The following is a 24,416-nucleotide window of genomic DNA, read 5'->3' as shown; positions in this document are numbered from 1 at the left end:
AGGTTGCCAGAGATCCAAACTCAATTACCTTAGCTGATGCCTTCCCCTAGTCCTCACATCACAATGGTGCGGTGCTCCTTTCTCAAGGAGGTTTAGGAATGGGACCGTTTATTTTGCGGGGGGTGTCGGGGGGGCTGTGGGATGGGGAGGGGTGGTGCAGGTTGGAAGACACAGAAGGGAGAGAAAGTCACCATGGCTTGCTTTTTTCACTCAACTCATTTTCTGCTATCAATTGACAAGCAGAATTGCTACGAGTGTAGGAGGGGAATAAGCAGGAAACAGCTATTGTGCAATTCACTCTCATCCCTTCACTTGGGAGGTTTTTACATGTGTCTTGGTTTCTGCAAGGACTGGGAGAGAAGAACATTGAAAATACCATTACACACACTTGTTGGAAACCAGTGCACTACCAGATGATTAAGTATGGAAAAATCACATCATATGACCTAAATAAGCAAAGCAATGCATGGAGTTTGTTTGCTGATTAAGGGATATCCTACCTTGAACAAGAACAATTCACTCTTTGGCCAGGCTCTGTAAAATCCCAGGAAGCAGCATTGTTGGCCAACTCTTCCTCAGAATTTTCACTAGTTGAATGTCTTCTTTAATAAAAAAAAACGTCAATGGTACTGTTCATACCTCTTAAAATATTCAACTTCACAATTCAACTCATTATTGCATGAAGATTAAGTTTTGTTGATTATGGTTGAAAGCTTCCATTTTATAAATGATGTTCCATTGACTTGAATACTGTTTTTTTGCTGGTATATGTCTTATGACATATCAAAAAGCAGCAGTTCTGTATTTATTCATCAATCTAATTTTCTGCTCATTAAAGCAAACCCCAGGATTATTTTAATATACTTACTGCAACGGAAAAATGACCAAATTTAGGGTGTTTCTGCTTTTGGGCACCATCAATGGAATTTGGTCTCTTCTATTGAAAGTCAATTTTCTGAAGTGAAGGCAAAAATGTGTGGTATATTCTCTAGCTAATCATTTTAAATGCAAGTGAACTGAACAGCCCACATAATGCATGTCATAGAAGCCTGAGTTTGGGTCAAACTTGATTGATTATGCAGTTTTCCTGGGAAATGACAACTGTTCACAGGCCAAAATGTTCCAAGAATATAGATTTTAACCTAAAAAAAAACTTGCAAAATACGCAGACATCAGATCACATTAGATGTTACAAAATGAAACATAGCCCCCTGAAATTGAGTTGGTAAAGGTAAAGTGTAATGAACCATCAACTATAATAGTAAACCATCTGTTGTGCTTATTTGAGCAAACTGCAAACTGTGGCTGCAAACTGGACATGAGTGGAAAATAAAATATTATAATCCTATATACTTAAAGGGCGACAGAATAGGAAAGAAGGATTTTCACTGTTGACGGAGGGAATACACGATGGAGAGGTCTAATCTGAACAAAAAAAAGCGAGGTCCAGGGACAGGCAATACTACAAGTGGGAGGAAAAGTAAGAGAAAACTTATACACAGGTCAAGGAAATAGGTAGAAATGCAATTATTGGCCTGGGAGATATTAATTACCCACTCATTCACTTAGACAGGGTGGTAGTGAATGCAGAAAAAGAATGGCATTTCGAAAATAGGTGTAGGGCTCCAAGGGCACAAGGGGATAGAAGACATGTTTCAGCTATACAAAGCCCTGGTTACACCACAACTTGGGAGTACTGTACGTAGTTCTGGGCACCACACCTTAGGAAGGACATTTTAGTCTTGGAGGGAGTGTAGCATAGATTAACGAGAAAGATGCCTGTACTCCAAGGATTAAGCTATAAGAAGAGATAACACAATTAGGGTTATATTTCCTGGAATTTAGAAAGATGAGGAGTGATTTGGTAGAAGTTTTCACGATATGAAAGGATACAGAAAGGGTAGATTGGGACAAGCTATTTCCACATTGGGAAGTCTAAGAGTAGGGACAGAGTTTTTTTAAAAATGGAGCCAGACTTTTCAGGGGTGAAACACTTCTTCATGGAAAGGGTGGTATAGAGGTTTGGAATTCTATTTCACAAATGGTAATTGATGCTATATCAATTTTTAATTTTAAAACCGAAATTGATAAGATTTTAGGTGGCAAAGGCATTAGGGATTTTAGGCAAAAGCAAGCATGTAGGTTGCAGATCAGTCATGATTTCACTGAATGGAGGAACAGGCACAAGGCGCTGAATGGCTTACCTGTTCCTTTGTTCTAATTGAGAGATGGGGCCCGAGAGACTAGAACAGCAAGTTAGTGGAAAATAAATCAATATTTGCCTGGATACTTAACAAGTACTTTGCTCTAGTGTTTATTGAAAAGGTTGTTCGGGAGAAGGCAAGTCCTGAATTAGTCAAAAGTGATGTAAGAGATATGATAAATACAGTATTAGAGAAGTTAAACTGGAGGATGACAAACTTCCAGAACACAATAGAAAACAGAGGGCTTCCATTGCGCAAGAAACCAGTTGTTAGAATCATTCACAATTGAATTGAAAAAAAATTCAATTTTCATATCCGAATTCTTATCTTTAGAATAGCCCAGAGTCATATTTAGAATAACTGATTTTATTTAAAAAGGAATATGACCAATATAAACATTAAACTAACACAAATTTAGAATTATCATATTTCAAAATCTTCAATCTAAAAAACAAAAAAATTGCGGATTATAAAAAAATTAACACAAACAAGGAATTCATCCAAGGTCAGCTAGATGAAAACAACTTCCTTTTTAGTCAGCCAAATATCTGAAAAGCACAGAACCACACCATCAAGCTTAAGAGTTGCCAAACCCATTGATGTAGATACACAGCTAGTTTCTTTTTGTCCAGTATACAGTGCATATTTTCACCCATGACAGAATCGACTTCCCCAAGTCCAAGCAGTTTAAATGAAGGTCAGCAGGATCAAAACGTGGGGTACCAAATATGTGTTGTGGTGCTGCTGCTGGTATTTAGCTAGCTCAAACTGTACAGCATGCCAGTGCTGAGTACAAGTAAGTTCTGACTTCAACTGCATCATCGATGCGGCTGGACGATCCAGCAGGGCCGACAGCAGATTGGACGCTACGTCCAGATCCCTGATGGAAACAGTTAAGGATGCCAAGCTGCACGACGTCTTCAGCAACCCTGCAGACGGAGCACAGCGTAGATACACCTGGTCGCGGCCAGACGGGTCCATTCGTTCCAGGGTAGACTTCCTGTTTGTGTCCCGTGCATTCACAGTCAGATCCACCGACGTCAGGCCGGTGTTTTTCTCTGACCACTGCCTCCTACTGGCAGACTGCCACTTAGAGAAGGACCTGAGGGTGGGCAGGGGGGCATGGAAGCTAAATGTGCAACTGCTGACCCCAGAGAACATTGAGGAGCTCAAGAGGGATTACAAAGGTTGGAGAACCGTGAAACCCCTCTTTGAGTCCCTGGTGGGAAGCGATCAAGGGAAACATCAAGAGGTTTTTCATCCTCAAAGGCACCCAGAAAGCTAGAAAGGAACAGAGGGAAATGTCTCGACTCCAGAAATACATGCAGAATCTGCTCCAGCTGCGGTCGTTGGGGGTCGATGTCAAGGAGGAACTCCAAGAGGTGAAGAGCCAGCAAGCCTCGCACTTTGCCTCGGAGGCCTCCAAGATCATCTTCCGTTCCAGAATCCGCTCCGTGGAGCAGGATGAGACGTACTCACGTTTCTTCTTCCAAAAGGTACACAGAGAGAGCTCTGTGATCAGCAGCCTGAAGGAAGAAGACGGCTCAGTAAAGTCATCACGGTCCGACATTTTGAGGATCAGCAAATCCTTTTATGCCGGATTGTATGATGTGAAGCTCACGGCCTCCCAGTCCTTCCTGTCCTCTATCACGGAGGTCTTAGACGACAGTACGCGGGAGAGCCTGGACAAACCGCTAACTCCTGATGAACTGACTAAGGCCCTTGAGTCCTTCGAGAAGAGAAAAACTCCCGGAAGCGACGGCTTGCCGGCGGAGTTGTATTCGGCTCTGTGGGACTTGATCGGCCCAGACCTGCTAGAAGTGTACGAGAGTATGCTCCTGGCCGGCAGCATGTCAGAATCCATGAGGAAAGGCATTATCACCCTCATCTACAAGCACAAGGGGGGAAGGGAGGAAATTAGAAATTGGCGACCCATTTCACTGTTGAATGTGGACTATAAGATTCTGTCCAAGGTCATCGCCAATTGGGTCAAATCCGTCCTGGAATTGGTGATTCACCCTGACCAGACCTGCACTGTGCCAGGCAGGAAGATCTCTGACAGCCTCGCGCTGCTCAGGGATACAGGACAGGGGTGTGGATACCTGCCTCATCAGCTTGGATCAGGAGGAGGCCTTTGACAGAATATCCCACACCTACATGGTGGATGTGCTCTCCAAAATGGGGTTTGGGGAGGGAATTCGAAATTGGATCCAACTGCTCTATACTAACATCAGTAGCGCAGTCTCAATCAATGGGTGGGAAACAGATAGCTTTCCGATTAAATCTGGAGTCAGGCAGGGCTGTCCTCTCTCGCCTGTTCTTTTCATGTGTTGCATAGAACCCTTTGCCGAGTCCATCAGGAAGGATCCGGGCATAAGAGGAGTGACGATCCCAGGCAGTGGAGGCACTCAGGTAAAAGCCTCCCTGTACATGGATGATGTCGCCGTCTTCTGCTCAGATCCGCTGTCGGTGCGCAGACTGATCCACATCTGCGACCAGTTCGAACTGGCCTTGGGAGCCAAGGTAAATCGTGGGAAGAGCGAGGCCATGTTCTTTGGGAACTGGGCTGACCGATCCTTTGTCCCCTTCACTGTCAGGGCTGACGGCCTGAAGGTGCTGGGGATATGGTTCAGAGGGACCAGGGCATGCATTAGAAACTGGAAGGAGCGAGTGTCTATGGTGAAAAGGAAACTGGGCATGTGGGAGCGACGCTCCCTCTCCATTGTGGGTAAGAACCTGGTCATCAGGTGTGAGGCACTCTCGCTGTTGCTGTACGTGGTGCAGGTCTGGTCCATTCCACGCTCCTGCGTGGTGGCGATCACTCGAGCCATCTTCCGCTTTATCTGGAGGTCAAAAATGGATCGTGTCCGCAGGGACGCGATGTACAAGCCTCTAGATAAAGGGGGAAAAAACGTGCCCAACATCACCCTCATACTGATGGCCACCTTTGTGTGTGGCTGCACCAAGCGGTGCGTAGACCCTCAGTACGCAAACACCAAGTGTCACTATGTGCTGAGGTTCTACCTGTCCCCGGTGTTGCGAAGGATAGGTCTGGCCACGCTGCCGTGGAACGCTCCAAGTAGTTGGACCGTGCCGTACCACCTGTCCCTCGTGGAAAAATTTATGCAGAAAAACACCTTTGACCACAAGTCCATCAGGCAGTGGTCAGCACGTAACGTCTTAGAGGCCCTGAGGGAAAGGAGAGGGTGGATCCTGTGGGATGGTTTCCCGAGCAGACTGTCAAAGTCATTTGGCAGAATGTCTCATCGCCAGAACTTTCCAACAAGCACCAAGACGTGGCTTGGCTGGTGGTGAGAAAGGCCCTCCCCGTCAGATCCTTCCTACACGCCAGGAGTTTCACCCCCTCTGCACGTTGCCCTCGAGGTGGCTGTGGTGGGGAAGAGACCGTTGTTCACCTCCTTGTGGATTGTGCCTTTGCAAAGAAGGTCTGGAGAGAGATGCAGTGGTTGCTGTCGAGGTTCATCCCGAGCAGTTCTGTGACACAGGACTCTGTGCTCTATGGGCTGTTCCCAGGGACACACCGAGACAAACATCAACTGCAGCTGGAGGATCATCAACTTGGTGAAAGACGCGCTTTGGTCTGCCCGAAACTTGTTGGTCTTCCAGCACAAAGAGTTGTCCCCGACCGAGTGTTGCGGACTGGCACAATCCAAAGTCCAGGACTACGTGCTGAGGGACGCACTAAAGCTTGGGGCAGCTGCCGCAAAGGCGCAGTGGGGAAGGGTCGCTGTCTAAGACCTTTCTGCCACAGCGCACCGAGGGGCTGGGAACTGTTTAAACCCCCTCGGGCTGTACAGCTCAAAATGAAAGGCTGTAAATGATTGTAATATTGTTTGTACCGATGCACCTGGTGATACATTTTGTAAAAGCTGAACCGGATTGTACCCTTGTAATGGTGTTTTTGAAATGGTTTGGAATGTGGTTGAAGATATTTTATGAATAAAGTATATTTTTGCAAAAAAAAAACAAGTAAGTTTTCCACTGATTGCCCAGGCAGGACCACCCAACCCTTGTTGTGTTTAAATATCTAGTCTTAATTTGAAGGCAGTCTTTGAGCAAGATCAATTGCAGGGAACCTGTACAAAAGGCTCAGTGATTTGTGGGTGGAGATGCATTCAAGTGGAGCGATCGAGAGATGGTCCTAAAACAGCGGCGATTCTGGTGTATTACATTTATGCACACAACTCAATAGCACTGTAAATTCAGCAATCTTTTAAGTCGCCTATTTGCTTTGCATCCTGATTACACAAGTATCTGAATGCAAATATGTAGGAAATTCCACCTGCCAGTGGAATCATGAGCATAACTAACATTCTACCATTCTGTGGCACATCATACTTATTTAAACTTACTTCAGTTGAGTTTTGTTCAAATTGCATTCTTTCCAGACTTTCTGAACCATCTGATTGGTTATTTTCTGAGGAATTTTACCAGAATGTTTTGGGCTTGATGCATTTACAGCTCCTTCCTGTCCACTCAAATGACTGATGACAGTCTGTGCAATCCCATCACCTGCTTTATAAAAAAAGAAAATCAAAGTTCAGTGACAACCAAAGTATAATCCTCGAGATAGACTTCAGATAGTCTTTAACAGTTATCTTTTATCGGCTCAACCATAAAGCATGTCACAGCCCAACATGAGATAATAAATACTTCCCTAAACATAAACAGATAAATTTAAAAATAAATTAAAAGTGTAATGTGGCAACCTTCTCTCTGAGTGCTGCTAAAACATATTTTGCTTTCAACACTCAGAGCAAGTTTTCAATCAAGAAGAACTTTGCTAAGCCTCTGAAACCCAAGGACATGCACTGCAGCTTCTTTGAATGCTCTTAACATATCACCACAAATATTAGGAATTTGAGCCAACCATACTGGCTAAAGGTAACAGTCATAACAATATAGTTCTGTAGATAGATTCACTCACGATGAACAACTTTAGCTATCTGGGAAATCAACATGTGATATAATATTTCATGCTCAACATTTACTACCCTCCTGAAAGAAACAGTCACTAACCATGACGGTAAATACAAAAGAGAGCAATAAATATTAAATAATCCACAAAAAGATTATTTTCAAATTGTGAGTAGCAGCAAGAGGTCCGGGACTGGAAGGTGAATTTTCTTGACAGTCAATGTGGTAGTTGAAAAGAGCATTAGACCTCTGACTTTTCCAGAAATTGTGCTTGCCCAAAAAGTCAATGATACACCTCTGCTTGTTGTTAAAGACTATCACTTGCAACTTTTCTTTATTACAGCATTCCTATTACAACATATAAGTACTTTTGTCCAGTTATTATGGAGGTGGAATGTACTTTTGTTACTTACTTAGTGTTCTCATACTCTCTTGAACTTGAGGGGCAATTGTTCAGTGATAACCAGCACTACTCTGTTGAACTAGAATTTTATATACCATTATATTCTGACTCTTTCTGCCTATGACTAACTTCATCTAGAATCTTAGTAAAAAACTAGGTCCAAATTTTCCTGCCAGAGGCAAGTAACGGTGCTAGTAGCTGACCTGGAAGTGTGGGCAGTTTTCTTGAAACAGTGGTGAGGTCTTTGTGCCATGCATTTCACCTTACACAACATGAATTTCATTCTCCTGCCAACTATAGCAGGTCTCTGGCATCCAGTAATAGTAATATAATCAAGCAGGATAAGCAGCCAATCTCATTGAAGCATTCTCAGAGAGCAAACCAGGAAATCACGAGCTGGTTTCATCATTTTTTAAAATAATTTTACAGAAAACAAAATGAAGATTCAGACATAAATATGGGTTTGAGGTAGAAGCTAAAATGTCTCAAACTTCACAAATATATACTGTAAATTATTTAACTGCTAATTGAACAATATGATGTCAGTTACAAAATACAGTTACACTGAAGTTTATGGTGGGTAAGCTTGCTTAAAATAAAGAGCAGTATTCACATAAATAGGCCATTTAGAATAACTAGACAATTCAAGAGCCTGGAGTTTGCATTCAGAGATTAATAAAGGGGGTATCTATTGCTTTTTTGTGCAAAGATAGTTTTCTGGCATGAAACATTAAAATTATTAGGTATTTGCCAAAAAATGCATATTTTGCTTGTAATAATCTATTACTACAATTGTGGAGAAGTTTCTTTCATTATAAAGAGAGCCATGCTTCTGCATAAACAACTCATGTAAAGAAGTTCCAGTGTTCCATCAGGTTGCTGGCCTTTCATTTCTTCATAGAATGAATTATGCAGAAAGGCTAATTTTCCAAGAATGAGTGGTACACTGTAGAGCTTTAATCACGTGATTTCTTTTGGATAATGTGAAAGAGCCTTCTATTAAACAAGTCAACATTTATAACTTTCCAGTGTCATTGAGAGCTTTCCTTGCACTGACTGTTAAGTTTTAGCTACTTGAAGTTTTAGAGCAATGTGCTAGCTGGCTAGTGAATGAAGTGAATCACAAAAGCACGACTAAATGATCGTTAAGCTATTTTTGAGTGGGTATTTCTAACAACCAGCCCTAAAATAAAAACTGGGTTTCCATTCAGTTAACCAAAATAAATTTTCACACTAGGTTTTGAATCAAGATCAGAATAATGCCATAAGTATTCCCACTCTTTGTTGAGTGCGTTCTGGAAAGGAGTTTGATTAGTCTCAATTTAGTTTCTAGAGGCCATGGCTCCATACCAAAAAAGGATGGCAATGAATCTAAATACTTAGTCAGGGAGTGTCAAAGTCTAAAGTGATAAGGTGATAAATGGAGAAATTAACAATTCTTCTCGACAGGCGAATCAGATTGCTGAAGCAGAATAGAGATACCTTCAGTCTGCATTTGGTAATAATATACCTAATGGGAGTAAGCTTGATACCAACAAAAAGATTCCCAACACAGGCATCCCAAAAATTAATAACAATTCCAGCTTTCAAAAAAAAATTAAACACTATGTACCATCAAAAATCTGCTTTTATAAATTACCTGACTTATTTCAAATTTTCCCCATATACAACATTTATCAGTGAATTAGTCAGATTAGTCAGAAACGTAACAGGAAACCATTCAACAATACTACAAAAGGTGCTAAGATTCAATCTATGGAGCTGCATTATGAACACAAATTTAAAAGGTTCTTTTATTTTGGGATAAAAAAAAGGAGCCCACAATTCATCTTACCATCCTGTACAAGCCTTTATATATGACATTATAAAATTAAGTTGCTGATTAATTGCACCAGTTTAGCATTGATATAATTACCATGTTCAGAGAACATGACCCCACTTGTAAGTCTAAAGGTATAACTAAATATCATTTTTCCTATTAGCATATACCAAGGCTGCATTTAATTGAAGAGTGCAAGAAAAGGAAAGCCGAACATAATCTGCCCAATTTACACAAAAAAGAGAATAAAAAGAAAGTGTTATTGCCGAACAGCATCATTAGGGGGAGCTAAAAGTTCAGAATGAAATTGAACAAGCTGACTTTAGCACACTGTCAGCCAGAAATCCAATTATGGTTTATACAGGGCACTGCTATTTTTTTTATACTTCTTGTTCCACTACAAACATTTGATTACAAGTTTAAAAAATAAATAAATTTAATATACCCAAGCTATTCTATTTCAAAAAAATAAGCTAATTAAAGCTGTGCACCCAATGGGGATTTTTTTTAAGATTGAGGACAAGCAGTTTAATATATTTGTTGAAACATGGCTTCAGGATAAAACAATGTATAAAATAGACATTAAAAGTGGGAGTAAAAAATCTGCATCAGTAAACTTAAGCATTACATTTTTAAAAGAACATTACTAACAGCTCCTGTGGATTTTTTTTTTTTTTTTTTTACAGTGCCAGTCACAATTCCTAATACCATAAGGCCACATTTGGTACAAGTATAGTCACATGAAATTCACATGAATTTCCAAAAACATCTGTGGTTGAGTAGAAGTAATTTTTTTCAATTAAAAATTGTAATAAATACATAGTACACAAAGATTCAAATGCTACATCAGTTTTGTTATGGATAGGTTTGAAGTCTGAAACACTATATTGAGTTACAGATTGGTTCCAAATTCATATTGGACTGAACTGGACTTTGAGTGCCACCATTTTTTTTGTTGTTTACACATATACTCAATTTTTAAAAATGTTTTAGTACTATAAATTGTGCAGTTTCTACCATGTGACATCTTCAAAATAGTTTGCATTTTGAATTATGCATACCAAACTAAACATATACATGGAGCTGCAGCACATTTTCAATTATAGGAGTTTCAGGTTAAAATACAGCTGGATACATTTCACATCCTACAACACCAATGCTGTCACATTTAAAGTAGCACAATATTTTGCAGTTTTTATTGTATTAATAAAATATCTTATTGTATTTATTGCATTTCATGCAAATGCATGAAAAACAGTTTGCTATGTTTTCCTATATCAAAGGAGCAGCCAAATGATGAAGAGAAAACTGATCAAGAAAGAAAGCAAAACAGCAATGGCATTCCTTTTTCCAAGTCAGGATAGAACAACTTTCAGGGCACCAAGATCAAGTAAATCAATATGCAAATCTTGTGACTGACCTAAATGTTTCTGGCAGTTTAATGCACTTGGCTAAAATGTGTTCCCAATTTTCAAGTAAGTTACTTAGATAGATGAATAAATGCTATGATAGAAACTAATGGGCATCTGCACACAAAAGCATTTTATAAATGTCAACGCTTTATACGGATAACTTGCAAACCAACACATTCTTATAGCATATCTATTTTCAAGTATATTCCCAATATCAACAGCCTGCTTTTAGATGAATGCAGTTTACAAGAACAATTCTCTCTTCTATTAAAGACTTTAAAATACCATAAAAGTTAGTTCATAGGAAATAAGTTTTATCTTCTTTTAGCTACCTTGTCAGAATGCAAGGAAAACAAAAAGTGAAGGAAAAAATGTACAGGAATATTTTTTGCTGCAATTTGTGTGTTACAAACTTGACTAGAGAGAGAATCTATTCAATTGTAAAATAAGGCAGCAGGAATGGAAGGAGAATTTTTAAGATGCATTTTATTAAAAAAATAACAAATGGTGACTTGGTTTCTCAGTGGGTAAACTTAGTATAAATACTCATCTGTGTAGAAGATTTCCAGGGTCAATCTCCAATTTGTGCTGAGTTTGAGGGACACAACAATTATGCTTAAATGCCATAACCTCACCTATCTGTGCAACCTCCTCCTAGTCTTAAGATCCCCCTCGAATTCTTTATTTCCCCCCTACCCCCACAATAGCTGCAGTACTTTCAGCCATCTAGGACCTTGCTGTCTCCCTCTCCTTTGGCTGAGATTTTGATCACCATTTCTAATATCACCTTCTGTGCCTTGCCATCCATTGAACCAATCATATTTACATCAAGCATCTTGGGACATTGAAGGTGTTATATAAATACTCTTGGCACTCCTAACACTGAACTAGGCTGCAAGGAAATGTTCCTGTTCCTGATCATTATTTAGTAACCTCTGAAGGAAACTATTCCAGTGCATGTCAAGTGGCTATGGGAGACCAATAATTTGCCGACAATATTCAGGCTTGCATTAAGAATGGTCCTTTGGGCACAGTACCAGAAATGCCAGCAGATAATGGGAGGGTTATAGTTTATAGAAGCAAGATGCAACTCTTCAATTGATTTCCAGATGTTTTAATACTTAATTATAGTCCACAACAGGTAATATTTTCCAGAGAAACCTTTACTAAGATGCAGATTATTTGGACAGTTCAATGAAATCTAGTAATTTAACAAGTTAAAAATTGGTACCACATTATTCAGTACATTAAGAGTTAGAAAATTTAGTTGCATACGTAGAAAAGTCAGCATTGGCTTAATAGCAGTACGCTAGCCTGAAGCAGAAAGCTGAGAGTGCAAGCTGAACTCCACAGACTTGACTACACAGCCTTGAGCACACAATTAGGTTGGCACACCCTCAGCACCGCCTACTGGAGATGCCATCTTTCAGATAGCATGAGATGTTAAATCAAGGCCATCTCTGCCCCCTCAGGTCAATGTAAAAGGCTCTTGGCACTTTATGAAGAGCAGGAGAGTTTTTTTTTTTAAAGTGCATTGGCAAATATACTTACTGCAAGCAGCACCCAACAGATGATATGGTCGTTTATTTAATTCCTGTCAGTGGACTTGCTATGCACAAAATAGATTTCCTATATTACAGCCAGAAGCATTGTACTGCAGTAAAACACTTTGAAGTATCCTGAGTCATGAAAGGCACAATACCTTTCCTAATATTTACTGGATTATTTTCCAAGTGGTCATAGTTTGCTGGTGAAAGCATACTCAGGAGTTTTGTTGGATTTCTTCATTCTTTCCTGTAAGCTCATTCGAAACAGAAGGAAGCCCATCATGTCTGTGCTAGCTGTTTGAAAGCTCTGATTAGTCCCACTTCTCTGCTTTTTTTGCCAAAGCCCTCCTATTCAAGTGCATATGTAATTCCATTTTGAAAGTTATTTTAAAATTTGCTTCCACCACTTTTCAGTTCATGGTACCAGATGATAACAATTCATGTAGATCAGCTATTAGAAGTCTGAACAAAATGGAGAGCTTGAAAATATATTAGTGTCAGTATACTCATGGAGAGCTGTCAAAATTCCTGAATCTCGAACAAAAATTTATTTAAAATAGGCTCAAACTTATAACTTGTACTTATATAACGTCTTGAACATAGTAAAACACCCCGAGGCCCTTCACAAAGCATTATGAAACTAAAATTTGACACTGAGCCACATAGGGTGATATTAGGACAAATGATCAAAAGCATGGTCAGGATGTAGGTTTTTTTTAAGGATCGTCTTAAAGGAGAAAAGAGAAGAAGCAAGGCAGAGAGGCTTCAGATGGGAATTCCCGAGTTTAGGGCCTTGGTAACTGAAGCATGGCTGTCAACAATAGAGCGATTAAAATCAGGGATGCTTTTAGAAATCAGCATTGGAGCAGTGCAGAAAATTAGGGATTACAAGAGATAGGGATTGATGAGGCCATGGAGGTATCTGAAAATGAGGGTGAGAATTTTAAAACGAAGGCTTTACTTAACCAGGAGTCAATGTAAGCTAATATAGGATGATAGTGAATTAAAACAAGGTCACCCAAAATTCTGTTGTCCATAAGTTTATGAAGGACAGAAAGTGGGAGGCCAGCCAAAAGTGTGTTGGAAAAGTCAAGTCTAGCGGTAACAAAAGCATGGATCAGTGTTTCAGCAGCTGCTGAGCAGAGGCAGTGGTGGAATCAGGTGATGTTACACAGAGTAAGTGTGAATTGGTAATCAAGTGATGGCACGGATACGTGGAAGCTCATCTTAGGCAAACCAAGGTTGCAAACCGTCTGGTTCAGTCTCACAGAACCGCTCATGAGGGATGGTGTCAGGGAAGGGAACTGAAGATAATGGCTTCAGTCTTACCAATATTTAGTTGGCATTTCTGCTCACCCATGATTGGATGTCAGATAAGCAGATTGATAACTCAGTGACAGTTGAGAGAGATTGCCAGCTAGGGTCTTAAAAGAGGTGGCTAATGAGGTAGTCAATACGCTGATGTTAATTTTCCAAAATTCACTAGGTTTTGGGAAGATTCCATCAGATTGGAAAGTAGCAAATATAACCCTCCTAGCCAAGAAGGCAGGGAGGCAGAAAACAGGAAGCTATCGGCCAGTGAGCTTGACATCTGCCCTGGGGAAGTTATTGTAATCGATCATTAAGGAAAAACACAAGGAAATAGGGAAGAGTCAGCATGGTTTTGTGAAAGCAAAATCATGTTTAACCAATTTATTGGAGTCTTTTGAAGGAGTAACTTGCACACTGGATAAAGGGGAGTCTGTAGACAAACTTGGATTTCCAGAAGGCATTTGATGATGAGCCACATCAAAGAGTTCTACAGAAAATAAAAGCGCATGGTGTAGTGGGTAACATATTAGCATGGATAGAAGATTGGCTGGTTGGCAGAAAGCAGAGAATATGCATAAATGGTTCTTTTTCTGATTGGCAGGACGTGATGAGTGGAGTCCCACAGGGCTCTCTACTGGGGCCTCAACTTTTTACGACTTACATCAATGACTTAGATGAGGAAAGTGAAGACATGGTAGCTAAATTTGCAGATGGCACAAAGATAGGTAGGAAAGTATGTTGTGAAGGGGACATGAGGAGGCTGCAGATGGATATAGATAGGTCGAATGAGTGGGCAAAGATTTGGCAAATGGAGTTTAATATGGGAAAATGTGGAGCTGTTCACTTTGGCAGGAAGAACAAAAAAGCAAAGTATTACTTAAATGGAGAAGGGCTGCATAATTCTGAGGTGCAGAGGAATCTAGATGTTCTAGTGCATGAGTCACAAAAAGTTAGTATGCAGGTACAGCAAGTAATTAAGGCTGCTAATGGAATGCTCTCCTTTATTATGAGGGGGATTGAACATAGAAGTAGGGATATTATGCTTCAGTTACACAGGGCATTGGTGAGACAGCACCATAAAAACTGTGCGCAGTTTTGGTCGTCTTATTTAAGGAAGGATGTAAATGCATTGGAGGTGATTCAAAGGAGCATTACTAGATTGATAGCTGGAATGAGTGGGTCGTCGTATGAGGAAAGGTTGGACAGACTGGGCTCGTTTTCACTGGAGTTTAGAAGAGTGAGGGGTGCTTTGATTGAAGTATACTAGGCCCTGAACGGCCTTGACAAGGTGGAAGTCGAAAGAATGTTTCCTCTTGTGGGTGAGTCAAGAACTAGGGGGAATTGTTTTAAAATTAGGAGCAGCCCTTTTAGGACAGAGATGAGGAGAGATCTTGTCTCTGGGGGTTGTGCGGCTTTGGAATTCTCTGCCTCAGAAGGTGGTGGATGCAGGGTCATTGAATATTTTTAAGGCAGAGGCAGATTGATTCCCTTGTCTAACAAGAACCTAAGGTTATCGGGGTTAGATGGAAATGTGGAAATCGAAACACAAGATGGTCAGCCATGATAACAACAAATGCCGGAGCAGGATTGAGGGGCTGAATGATCTACTCCTGTTCCTATTTCTTACGTTATGTCCTTATGTGTGGAAATGGACCTGTTTTTGGATAATGTTGTTGAGAGGCAGCATGTAATGAGAAACAGAAAGAGGGGTGGTTCCCAAGATAGATCCTTGGAGGATAGCAGGGATAACAGTGTGGGAACAGCAAGAGAAACCATTGTAGGTGATTGCCTGGCTACGATTGAATAGCTAAGAATGGTACCAGGCAAGTGAAGTCCTATCCAGCTGGACAAGAGTGGAGAGGATTTTGGAAGCAGACAGTATGATCAACAGTTCAAAGGCTGCAGGCAAATGAAAAAATATGAGCAGTGATAGTTTGTCACAGAGGCTTTGGACTCAGTTTGGTCCCTAGACTCAGGGGAGGTACCAGAGGACTGGAGAATTGCAGACATTATGCCCTTGTTCAAAATAGGTTATAAGGATAAGCCCAGAAATTACAGACCAGTCGGTTTAAATTCGGTGGTGGGGAAGTTTCTAGAAACCTATAAAATTCTAACAGGACTAAACAGGGTAGATGCAGGAAGGATGTTCCCGATGGTGGGGGAGTCCAGGACCAGGGGTCACAGTCTGAGGATATGGGATTGACCATTTAGGACTGAGATGAGGAGAAATTTCTTCACCCAGAGAATGGTGAGCCTGTGGAATTCGGTACCACAGAAAGTAGTTGAGGTCAAAACATTGTATGTTTTCAAGGAGGAGTTAGATATAGCTTTTGGGGCGTAAGGGATCAAAGGATTTGGGGAGAAAGCGAGAGCAGGCTATTGAGTTGGATGATCAGCCATGATCATAATGAATGGCGGAGCAGGCTCGAAGGGCCAAATGGCCTACTCCTGCTCCTATTTTCTTTGTTTCTATGTTAAAATACATTCCGGATAGAATTAATAGTCAAATGGAAAAATGTGGTTTGATTAGGAGCAGCCAGCATGGATTTCTAAAGGGGGAATAGTGCTTAACTAACTTGGAGTTTAACCTGAAGAGGTAACAGAGATGATTGATGAAGGTAATGCTGTTGATGTGCTGTACATGGACTTCCAAAAGGTATTTGATACAGTGCTGCACAACAGACTTGAGAAAAGTTATAGCTCATAGAATAAAAGGGAGAGTAACAACATGGATAGAAAATTGGCTGAGTAATAAGAAACAGTGAATAATGGTTAATGGATATTTTTCAGGCTAGAGGAAAGGTTTGTAGTGGAGTCGCCACGGGTGAGTATTGAGACCCTTGCTTTTCCTGATATATATTAATGATCTAGATCTTGATGTGCAGGGGGCAATTTCAAAGCTCGCGGATGTTACAAAACTTGGCAACATTGTAAGCTGAGAGGACAGTGTAGAACTTCAAAAGGACATAAACAAGTTGGTGAAGTGGACAGATAGGTGGCAGATGAAGTTCAATGCAGCAAAATGCGAGGTGATTCATTTTGGTAGGAAGAACATGGAGAGACAATAAAATAAGGGGTATAACTCTAAAGGATGTGCAGAGCAAAAGGACCTAGGTGTATATGTGCATAAGTCATGAAATATGGCAGCACAGGTGGAAAGAGCAGTTAATAAAGCATACAGTAAGTATCTCAGGCTTTATTAATAGGGGCATAGAGTACAAAAGCAAGGAAGTTATGCTGAACTTGTATAGGACACTAGTTAGGCCTCAGCTGGAGGAATGTGTACAATTCTGGGTGCCACACTTTAGGAAGGATGTGAACACATTGGAGAGTGTGCAGAAGAGGTTTACAAAAATGTTTCCAGGGATGAGAAACTTCAGTTATGAAGATAGATTGGAGAATTTGGGAGTGCTCTCCTTGAAAAGAAGGCTAAGAGGAGGTTTGATTGAGGTGTTCAAAATCATGAGGGGGTTAGATAGAGTAGATAGGGAGAAACTGTTGCCGCTCGTAAAAGGTTCAAGAACGGGAGGACGCAGATTTAAAGTGATTTGCAAAAGAAGCAAATCGGTATGAGAAAAAACTTTTTCACACAGCGAGTGGTTCGGGTCTGGAACGCATTGCCTGGAAGTGTGGTGGAGGCAGGTTCAATCGAAACATTCAAGAGGGCATTTGGCGATTATTTAAATAGAAACAACATGCAAGGTTATGGGTAAAAGGCAGGGCAATGGCACTAAGTCATAATGCTCATTCGGAGAGCTGCTGCAGACAGGATGGGCCAAATGGCCGCCTTCTGCACCGTAACAATTCTGTGATTCTGAGGAGAACCTTTGAGACACAATGTCATTTATGATTCTGATAAGAGCCACTTCGGTACTGCCAAAAACCAATCCCCATATCCATCTATGCCTCGATTGCTAGAATGAAACTGGAGAGTTTCCTCCTACCCCCAAAAAACAAGGGCACAAGGGCAGCTAATGCTGATAGACACCCATAGGAATACTTCGGTTATATTAATTTAAATTGTCCCACCTGTTCCCCCCCCCCCACCTCTTTTTACCAAAGTCAAGTTCTTCTAATCCTTCCAAAAGCACAAAGTGAGATGAAGTGTCCAACCTTTTGGAACAGTGGGTAAGATCAATATCCTACACCACGGAGTGGAAATTTGGATAGTAAAATCAGACAACCACAACTAAAGAGGATGCAAAAGAGGACATGGGACTTGCAACCTATTTTCCACTTCATTAAGTTATGGTATTTGTAATTTCCTTCACTTCCCTCTGAATCACCTTTTCATCCTGGCCTCCACCTCCTTGACACAAGAACCCATCTCTCTTCCTTCACACTTCTATCCATCTCCTTTTGATTCCACCCTCTCCTTTTATTCTATTTCACTCCGTTTTCCCTCCTTCACATCCATCTGTTTCTCCACTTCTCTTCACTCCTTTCTCTTGTTTGCTTACTCAGTTTGTTTTCTCTCTCCATTATTTCCATCTCTTTTGCTTTTCCACCTCCAACAAATAGCAATTTGGGGTCTCGGAGCTATTCTACCCCTCCAAATTTTAGGCAGTCCAAATTGGAGGGGTAAAACAGGTGTTGGGTGTGCATAAAGCATGATTCAGTATGTTACACTCCAGGTGACAGTACGGCAGATAGCTGGGATACAAAGTAAAAGGCAAGTATGTTTGCATAGCACAGGCAACGGCCAGCAGGATTGCTTAATTTTTATGACTTTATATCAGTGACGTAAAATGGATGCAATTACTGTAAGTCAGCAAAAAAATACTTATTCTATTTGCACAAACTCATTAATAGATCAGTTGTTTCTGTCAGCAGGTTTTCCAGAGGTGTTTGTTTTTCATTTAATAGTTACTCAATTGACTGTCTCTGACTCTGGGCAGGGAGTGGGAGGGATCAGATAATAGTTCAAGGCTTTTTTTCCCCCCTGGTCAGTAAAGAGCAAAGGTGAAATTGGAAAACAGGTCACATTCAGCCAAGAAGCTGGATACCCCTGACTAAAACACTTGCACTCATAACAGTGTTATGTATATCCTCATATATTCCACACTGGAAAGAAAAGCTGATCCTACCACAGTTCATCATACAACACAATTCTAGATTGCTCCTAGATTGCTTTAAATGTTAGCAAGTAAAAATGTCTCAGTTTAAGACAGCTGTTCTACCTTTATTGATAATGCATTCAAGCTTTCCAAACATTGCTCTTGCACTATACAAGATCAGAATTCTGAATGAATTGCGGCTTTGTAACTTGCTTCCTGAAATTTGATATCTTATATTTATTACAAAGAATGTCTGTCTCATCTGCTTCATGTAACATTCAGCTGTGTTTAATATACTAAGAATATCTGTATCTGGACTTAAGAACCAGTATCATAGACTTTATTACATCATTTATGCATAGCTAGGGCACCCAATTAGGATGCCATATCCCACAACAAATGTTGCTAATTTCCACAGATATCGTTAAGTGATTTGCTGCTCAGCCACTATAATTTTGATTTAAAAATTCCATGGAGTGTTCAAATAGATATAAATGATAATTAAAATAACTTGCTGCAAGTAATTTGCTTCATCTTACAGGATTCTATTTACCACCTCAAAAATAAACTGCCATCCATTTTCACCAATCTTTACCCCTTTGGTACTAAGGAGGCTAATCTTGATCTAGTACATTTTGATTACTGGAATCAACTCCGGTACTTTGCTCAAGTGACTATTGTTTCTGGGCCATCACAGTGGAGTCAGAGGCTGCTTTCAGCCGATACACACACATGCAAACGATCTAGCAGGGTTAGGAAAGCTCAGGTCAATTGCAGAACACGAACTACTCGCACAGCTGAGACAAGGTCAGAAAATAAAACTAAGATACTTACTGCTCTGTACAGTTAAGTGCTACATGAGGTGGTACCTTTACTAGCTAAATCTTTAGGGGCGCCAACATCAAAAATTCAAACTTTACTTCAATTGGAATAGTATGCCTACCTCAACTGCAGCAAACCTGAATTTTCTAACATAGATCCTGTACACAAAAAGCAGGATAAATCCAACCCAGCCAATTACTGCCCAATCAGACTACGCTGGATCATCAGTAAAGTGATGGAAGGGGTCATAAACAGTGTGATCAAGCGGCAGTGAGCAGGTTACTGCTAAGCAAGCAGCACTTGCTTAGCAATAACCTGCTCACTGCCGCTCAATTTGGGATCTGCCAGGGTCACTCAGCTTCTGACCTCATTACAGCCTTGGTGCAAACATGGACAAAAGAACTGAATATGAGAGGTGAGGTGAGTGTGACTGCCCTTGACATCAAGGCAGCATTTGACTGAATGTGGCATCGAGGAGCCCTAGCAAAACTGGAATTAATTGGAGGGGGAGGGGGGGGGGGGGGGACGGAAAGAGAGAGATCTCTCTTCTGGTTGGAGTCATACCGAGCACGAAGGAAGATGGTTGTGGCTGTGGAGGTCAATCATCTCAGTTCCAGGACATCACTGCAGGAGTCCTCTGGGTATTGTTCTCAGCCCAACCATCTTCAGCTCCTTCATCAATGACCTTCCATCATAAGGTGGGAATGTTTGCTAATGATTGCACAATGTTCAGCACCATTCACGACTCCTCAGATACTGAAGCAGTCCATATCCAAATACAGCAAGATCTGGACAATATCCAGGCTTGGGCTGACAAGTGGCAAGTAACATTTGTGCCACACAAATGCTGGGCAATGACCATCTCCAACAAGAGAGAATCTAACCATCACCCCTTGACATTCGATGGCATTACCATCACTGAATCCCCCACTATCAACATCCTGGGGGCTACCATTGGCCAGAAACTGAACTGAACTAGCCATATAAATATTGTGGCTACAAGAGCATGTCAGAGGCTAGGAATCCTGCAGTGAGTAACTCACCTCCTGACTCCCCAAAGCCTGTCCACCACCTACAAGGCGCAAGTTAGGAGTGTGATGGAATGCTCCCCACTTGCCTGGATGAGTGCAGCACCAACAACACTCAAGAAGCTGGACACCATGCAGGACAAAACAGCCCGCTTGATTGGAACTCCTTCCACAAACATTCACTCCCTCCACCACCAATGAACAGTGGCAGCAGTGTGCGCCATCTACAAGATGTATTGTAGAAATTCATCAAGGTTCCTTCGGCAGCATCTTCCAAACCCACAACTACTACCATCTAGAAGGACAAGGGCAGCAGACACATGGGAACACCATCACCTGGAAGATCCCCTCCAAGCCACTCGCCATCTTGGCTTGGAAATATATCGTTGTTCCGTCACCATCACTGGGTCAAAGTCCTGGAACTCCCTCCCCAGCCGCACTGTGGGTGTACACCACAGGGACTGCAGCGGTTCAAAAAGGCAACTCGCCGCCACCTTCTCAACGGCAATTAGGGATGGGCAATAAATGCTGGCCTAGCCAGTGACGCCCACATCCCGTAAATGAATTAAAAAATTCAGCAACTATATTAACATTTTTCTGTTGTGGGGTCCTGATGGTTTGGTACACAAAGATACCCAGTAGCTTTGAAAATTGATTTGCTGATAATCAGAACAGTAGCATGATAACTATCGATTCCTCCTCCCAAATCCCAGACTGAATTGGTGCTAACAACAGGAAAGAAATATGTTCAGGTATTCACAATACAAAGTTATGGGCAAAATAATAAGCGTTAGCGCAATATTTTTTTTAAATATAGGGGCAATATAAAAATGGAATATAAAAAGATTGTAAAGGGAGTAGGAAAAATGATAAAGAAATGAAGACACATTTAGTAGAATTCCAGGTAGGAATCTTAAAAAACAGTATTGGTCACTAAAAATGACCAGTGAAATTGAAAGCAAGACTTTTTAGGTAGCCTGATACTCAGCCTCAAATATTTAATATACATCTACTGGTACAATTATTGTTAGATTTTATTTCACAATAATTGTATTACAAAGTAAAAATAGTCAGAACAGATCATCATAATAGTTAGATATATCATAAATCTGTATTAACAACTTGTAGGAAACATACCTATTATCGTCTGCTCAGGTGAGGTGGGTGGTGTGAGTGGCAATCCACAACTTAAGGTGTCTTTCACACTTCCTGGCCCTTGTGTTGGATTTGTATGGCCTCCTGCATTAGCAGCATTTGAAATTACAGGGATATCTCCCTGAGGAATCAACACGAAAGCTGACGGGTACACCATTCTTACTCCACCTACAGAAATGCAAAAACAAATAATGTTTTCAAAACGCATGGAAGCACTAAAACTAATCACTAGGAGGTCACAAGGCAACTTCTTCTCAACATAATAGTTGAATATATTAAGTTTGATTTTTTTTTAAATGTCTTCCCTCTTCTTTCCTAAAGGTGAGATATTTTCAGTTCTCAAAAGAAATCACCCTTATTTCAGGTAATTACTGACTATTTCAAGTTTCAAAACAATTATCCAAATATAAGCAATTCCAATTCCATTAATATTTGATTTACTTGTAAGCGACCTTCCTATTTGTCCCGTGTGAAGTATTTCCTGAGGTTGGATATTACAGCTGAGTATTATAAAGCTGTACATTATAAAGTGTCAATGAGTCCGAGTCACAAACGAGGTAAAATGCCCGTATTAGAGGTTGTATCACCATCACAAATGTGTTTTCAAGCACACCTTCCACATATCATGCCTAAAAGCAGTGAAAGCTATTAACACAATCAGAAGCTGTTTGCGACTGCAGAAGTAACATTACATCTGATCAAACAGATCAATCATTCTAATTTAATGAGTGATAAAATACAGAACAATGTTCACAAAAATCTCTCTTCATCTGTGAATTTAGCCACAGCTTACTGCTGAATCTATTTCATTTCCCAATATTCAAAATGATCGAAGACGTTCATTGCAAAACAAAAATCACAATTGCTCACAGTTATCCAATTTTATCTTAAAAGTTACTAACAACTTGGACAATCAGGCAAATCCTACAACTGTATATTTGAAATCTTGTATTATGGCAAAAAATTCTCAAACACGAATGGAAAATGTGAACCAAATTATGGAAGCTAAGAGAGCTTTGACAACTAATTTAATATTACATAGGCCCTTTGATCTGAAAAGCAATGCAAACTTTTGAGAAACATGGAAATTATTTTTGCTGTTCCATTGGAAAGAACACATAGACTGTTTAAATTACTTTACACTGTCGCATGCTGCTTCTTTTTTTAAAAAAAATGTAAATTCAACAACTCATAGTACTGATGTTGCTCAAATTTAGTCCCAGATTTGCCCAGGGCTCCAACTGAGTTAAAATTTCAGTTAGAGCTTTATTTGTTAAAAAAATGTTTGATTTAATTACTTAAATTTATTTGGTTAAACATTGGTTAAAAGGGTAAAATTAGTACCACGTTAACATTTTTGTATGGAAATTGCAAACAATAAGAGGACATTAATAATCTAAACGTACTAGTTTCCATTAAAGGAGTACTCAGAACATGGACCAGTTTTCTGCTAAAAGCATACAGACATGATTTCTTTTCTGTACAAAAACTAAGTTGATTAGAAGCTAAAAATGGCTGAAGGTCAATGCGCCTGTAATTTAAAACACTCAAACAAATGACAATGGTGTTAACACAATCTCGACCATACATATGGTTAACTTTTAAACCATCTTGGAACTGCATTGCTTTACTAACACTGCCCCACACTCACCTACAATAACCTCAACAGCTACAGGGAAGTCATCATCACAATCCATCTCTTCTTCCTCCTTTGTTTCTTTCTTCTTCAATACCATTGGGTAGAAGTATTGCCATTCTTCAATCAATTTCCTTGTAGCTGGATCAGACATCTTGTATGTCTGGCCCGTAAGCGTGCCATTCAATCCAAATGGACTAATGATGACTGCAAAAAAAGAGATTATATTTTGAATTTTCTTCCAGACATACAGTAAGTGTTTTGTTGTTGATGCTTAGTGTAGCAAATAATTTTAAGAATCATGAACTAGTGCTAAAAATGGTCCAAAAGGCTGGAGCTTTTGAAGAGATGCAGATTTTAAAATCTCAAAAGTAGTGACAGTGATAGACTTGGACATGCAATTGTGGGCATTATGAAAGTCATTTCAAACATCGAACAACCACCCAATTTTCAAAACAAGCAAGCAATAGGTTTCTACAGTTCCCTGCCTTAAATCTGGATTTAGTGCCAACACCAAGTACATGAGCGTTTCTAGCACACCACAGATGTAACACTTTACAGGACTAATTTTCATCTACTACTCTCCAAAACTCAAACACCACAAACTCACACCCTTGTAATCAATCCCTTTCCTCAGCAGAAATTTCTATAAAACACTGTTATCAACAAACAGTACTTCAGATTGCAGGATTTGACTTAAGTGGTTATAGAAAAATATTTTAGTAATTAACCTTGGAAAGGTGTGGCAGACGAGAGTGCCATGTTGATGTGCTCTTCATTGACCAGGTACACAGGTTGGTGTTGGGCAATTTCAACACTTGTGCAGACATTGCTCTCTCCATGCAGAAAGAAGGTGAAGGAACAGGAAAGGTGCTCACTGTGAAAGACTGTTCACAATCTTGGCAATCTAACTGACCCTAAATAAGCTTCCCAACTCATGTGTTCCATTGCAAAGGTTAGCTATTACTCATTCCACAATGTTTCTGAAGCAACCTTGTTCCACCTCCGTTCCCTCCTGGCCAGCCTTCCATATGTCTACATCAAACTTGTCTACTTCCCTGCATCCTAACCTGCAAATTTGGTT

General features: G+C 40.4%; 1 protein-coding gene across 4 annotated transcripts in view; it reads right to left on the bottom strand.

Moving 5' to 3' along the window:
- LOC144687656 (mediator of RNA polymerase II transcription subunit 13-like) overlaps positions 1 to 24,416 on the bottom strand; it is a 275,902-nt gene that overhangs the window by 59,886 nt on the left and 191,600 nt on the right. For 2 of the 4 annotated variants that reach the window (XM_078554037.1, XM_078554040.1), the window contains 4 exons: positions 23,348 to 23,539; positions 21,679 to 21,864; positions 6,578 to 6,740; positions 501 to 602 (listed from right to left, as the gene is read on the bottom strand). In XM_078554037.1, coding sequence (XP_078410163.1) covers positions 501 to 602; positions 6,578 to 6,740; positions 21,679 to 21,864; positions 23,348 to 23,539 — 643 coding nt within the window. Of the gene's footprint in view, positions 1 to 500; positions 603 to 6,577; positions 6,741 to 21,678; positions 21,865 to 23,347; positions 23,540 to 24,063; positions 24,210 to 24,416 lie in introns of all 4 variants that reach the window. The other 2 variants (XM_078554036.1, XM_078554039.1) reach the window with 2 other exon arrangements.

Source organism: Cetorhinus maximus, chromosome 12 (assembly GCF_964194155.1).
Source record: "Cetorhinus maximus chromosome 12, sCetMax3.hap1.1, whole genome shotgun sequence".
NCBI classification, from domain to species: Eukaryota; Metazoa; Chordata; class Chondrichthyes; order Lamniformes; family Cetorhinidae; genus Cetorhinus; species Cetorhinus maximus.
Note: the sequence above shows the minus strand (reverse complement) of the source record. Positions and strands in the feature narration are given on the sequence as shown.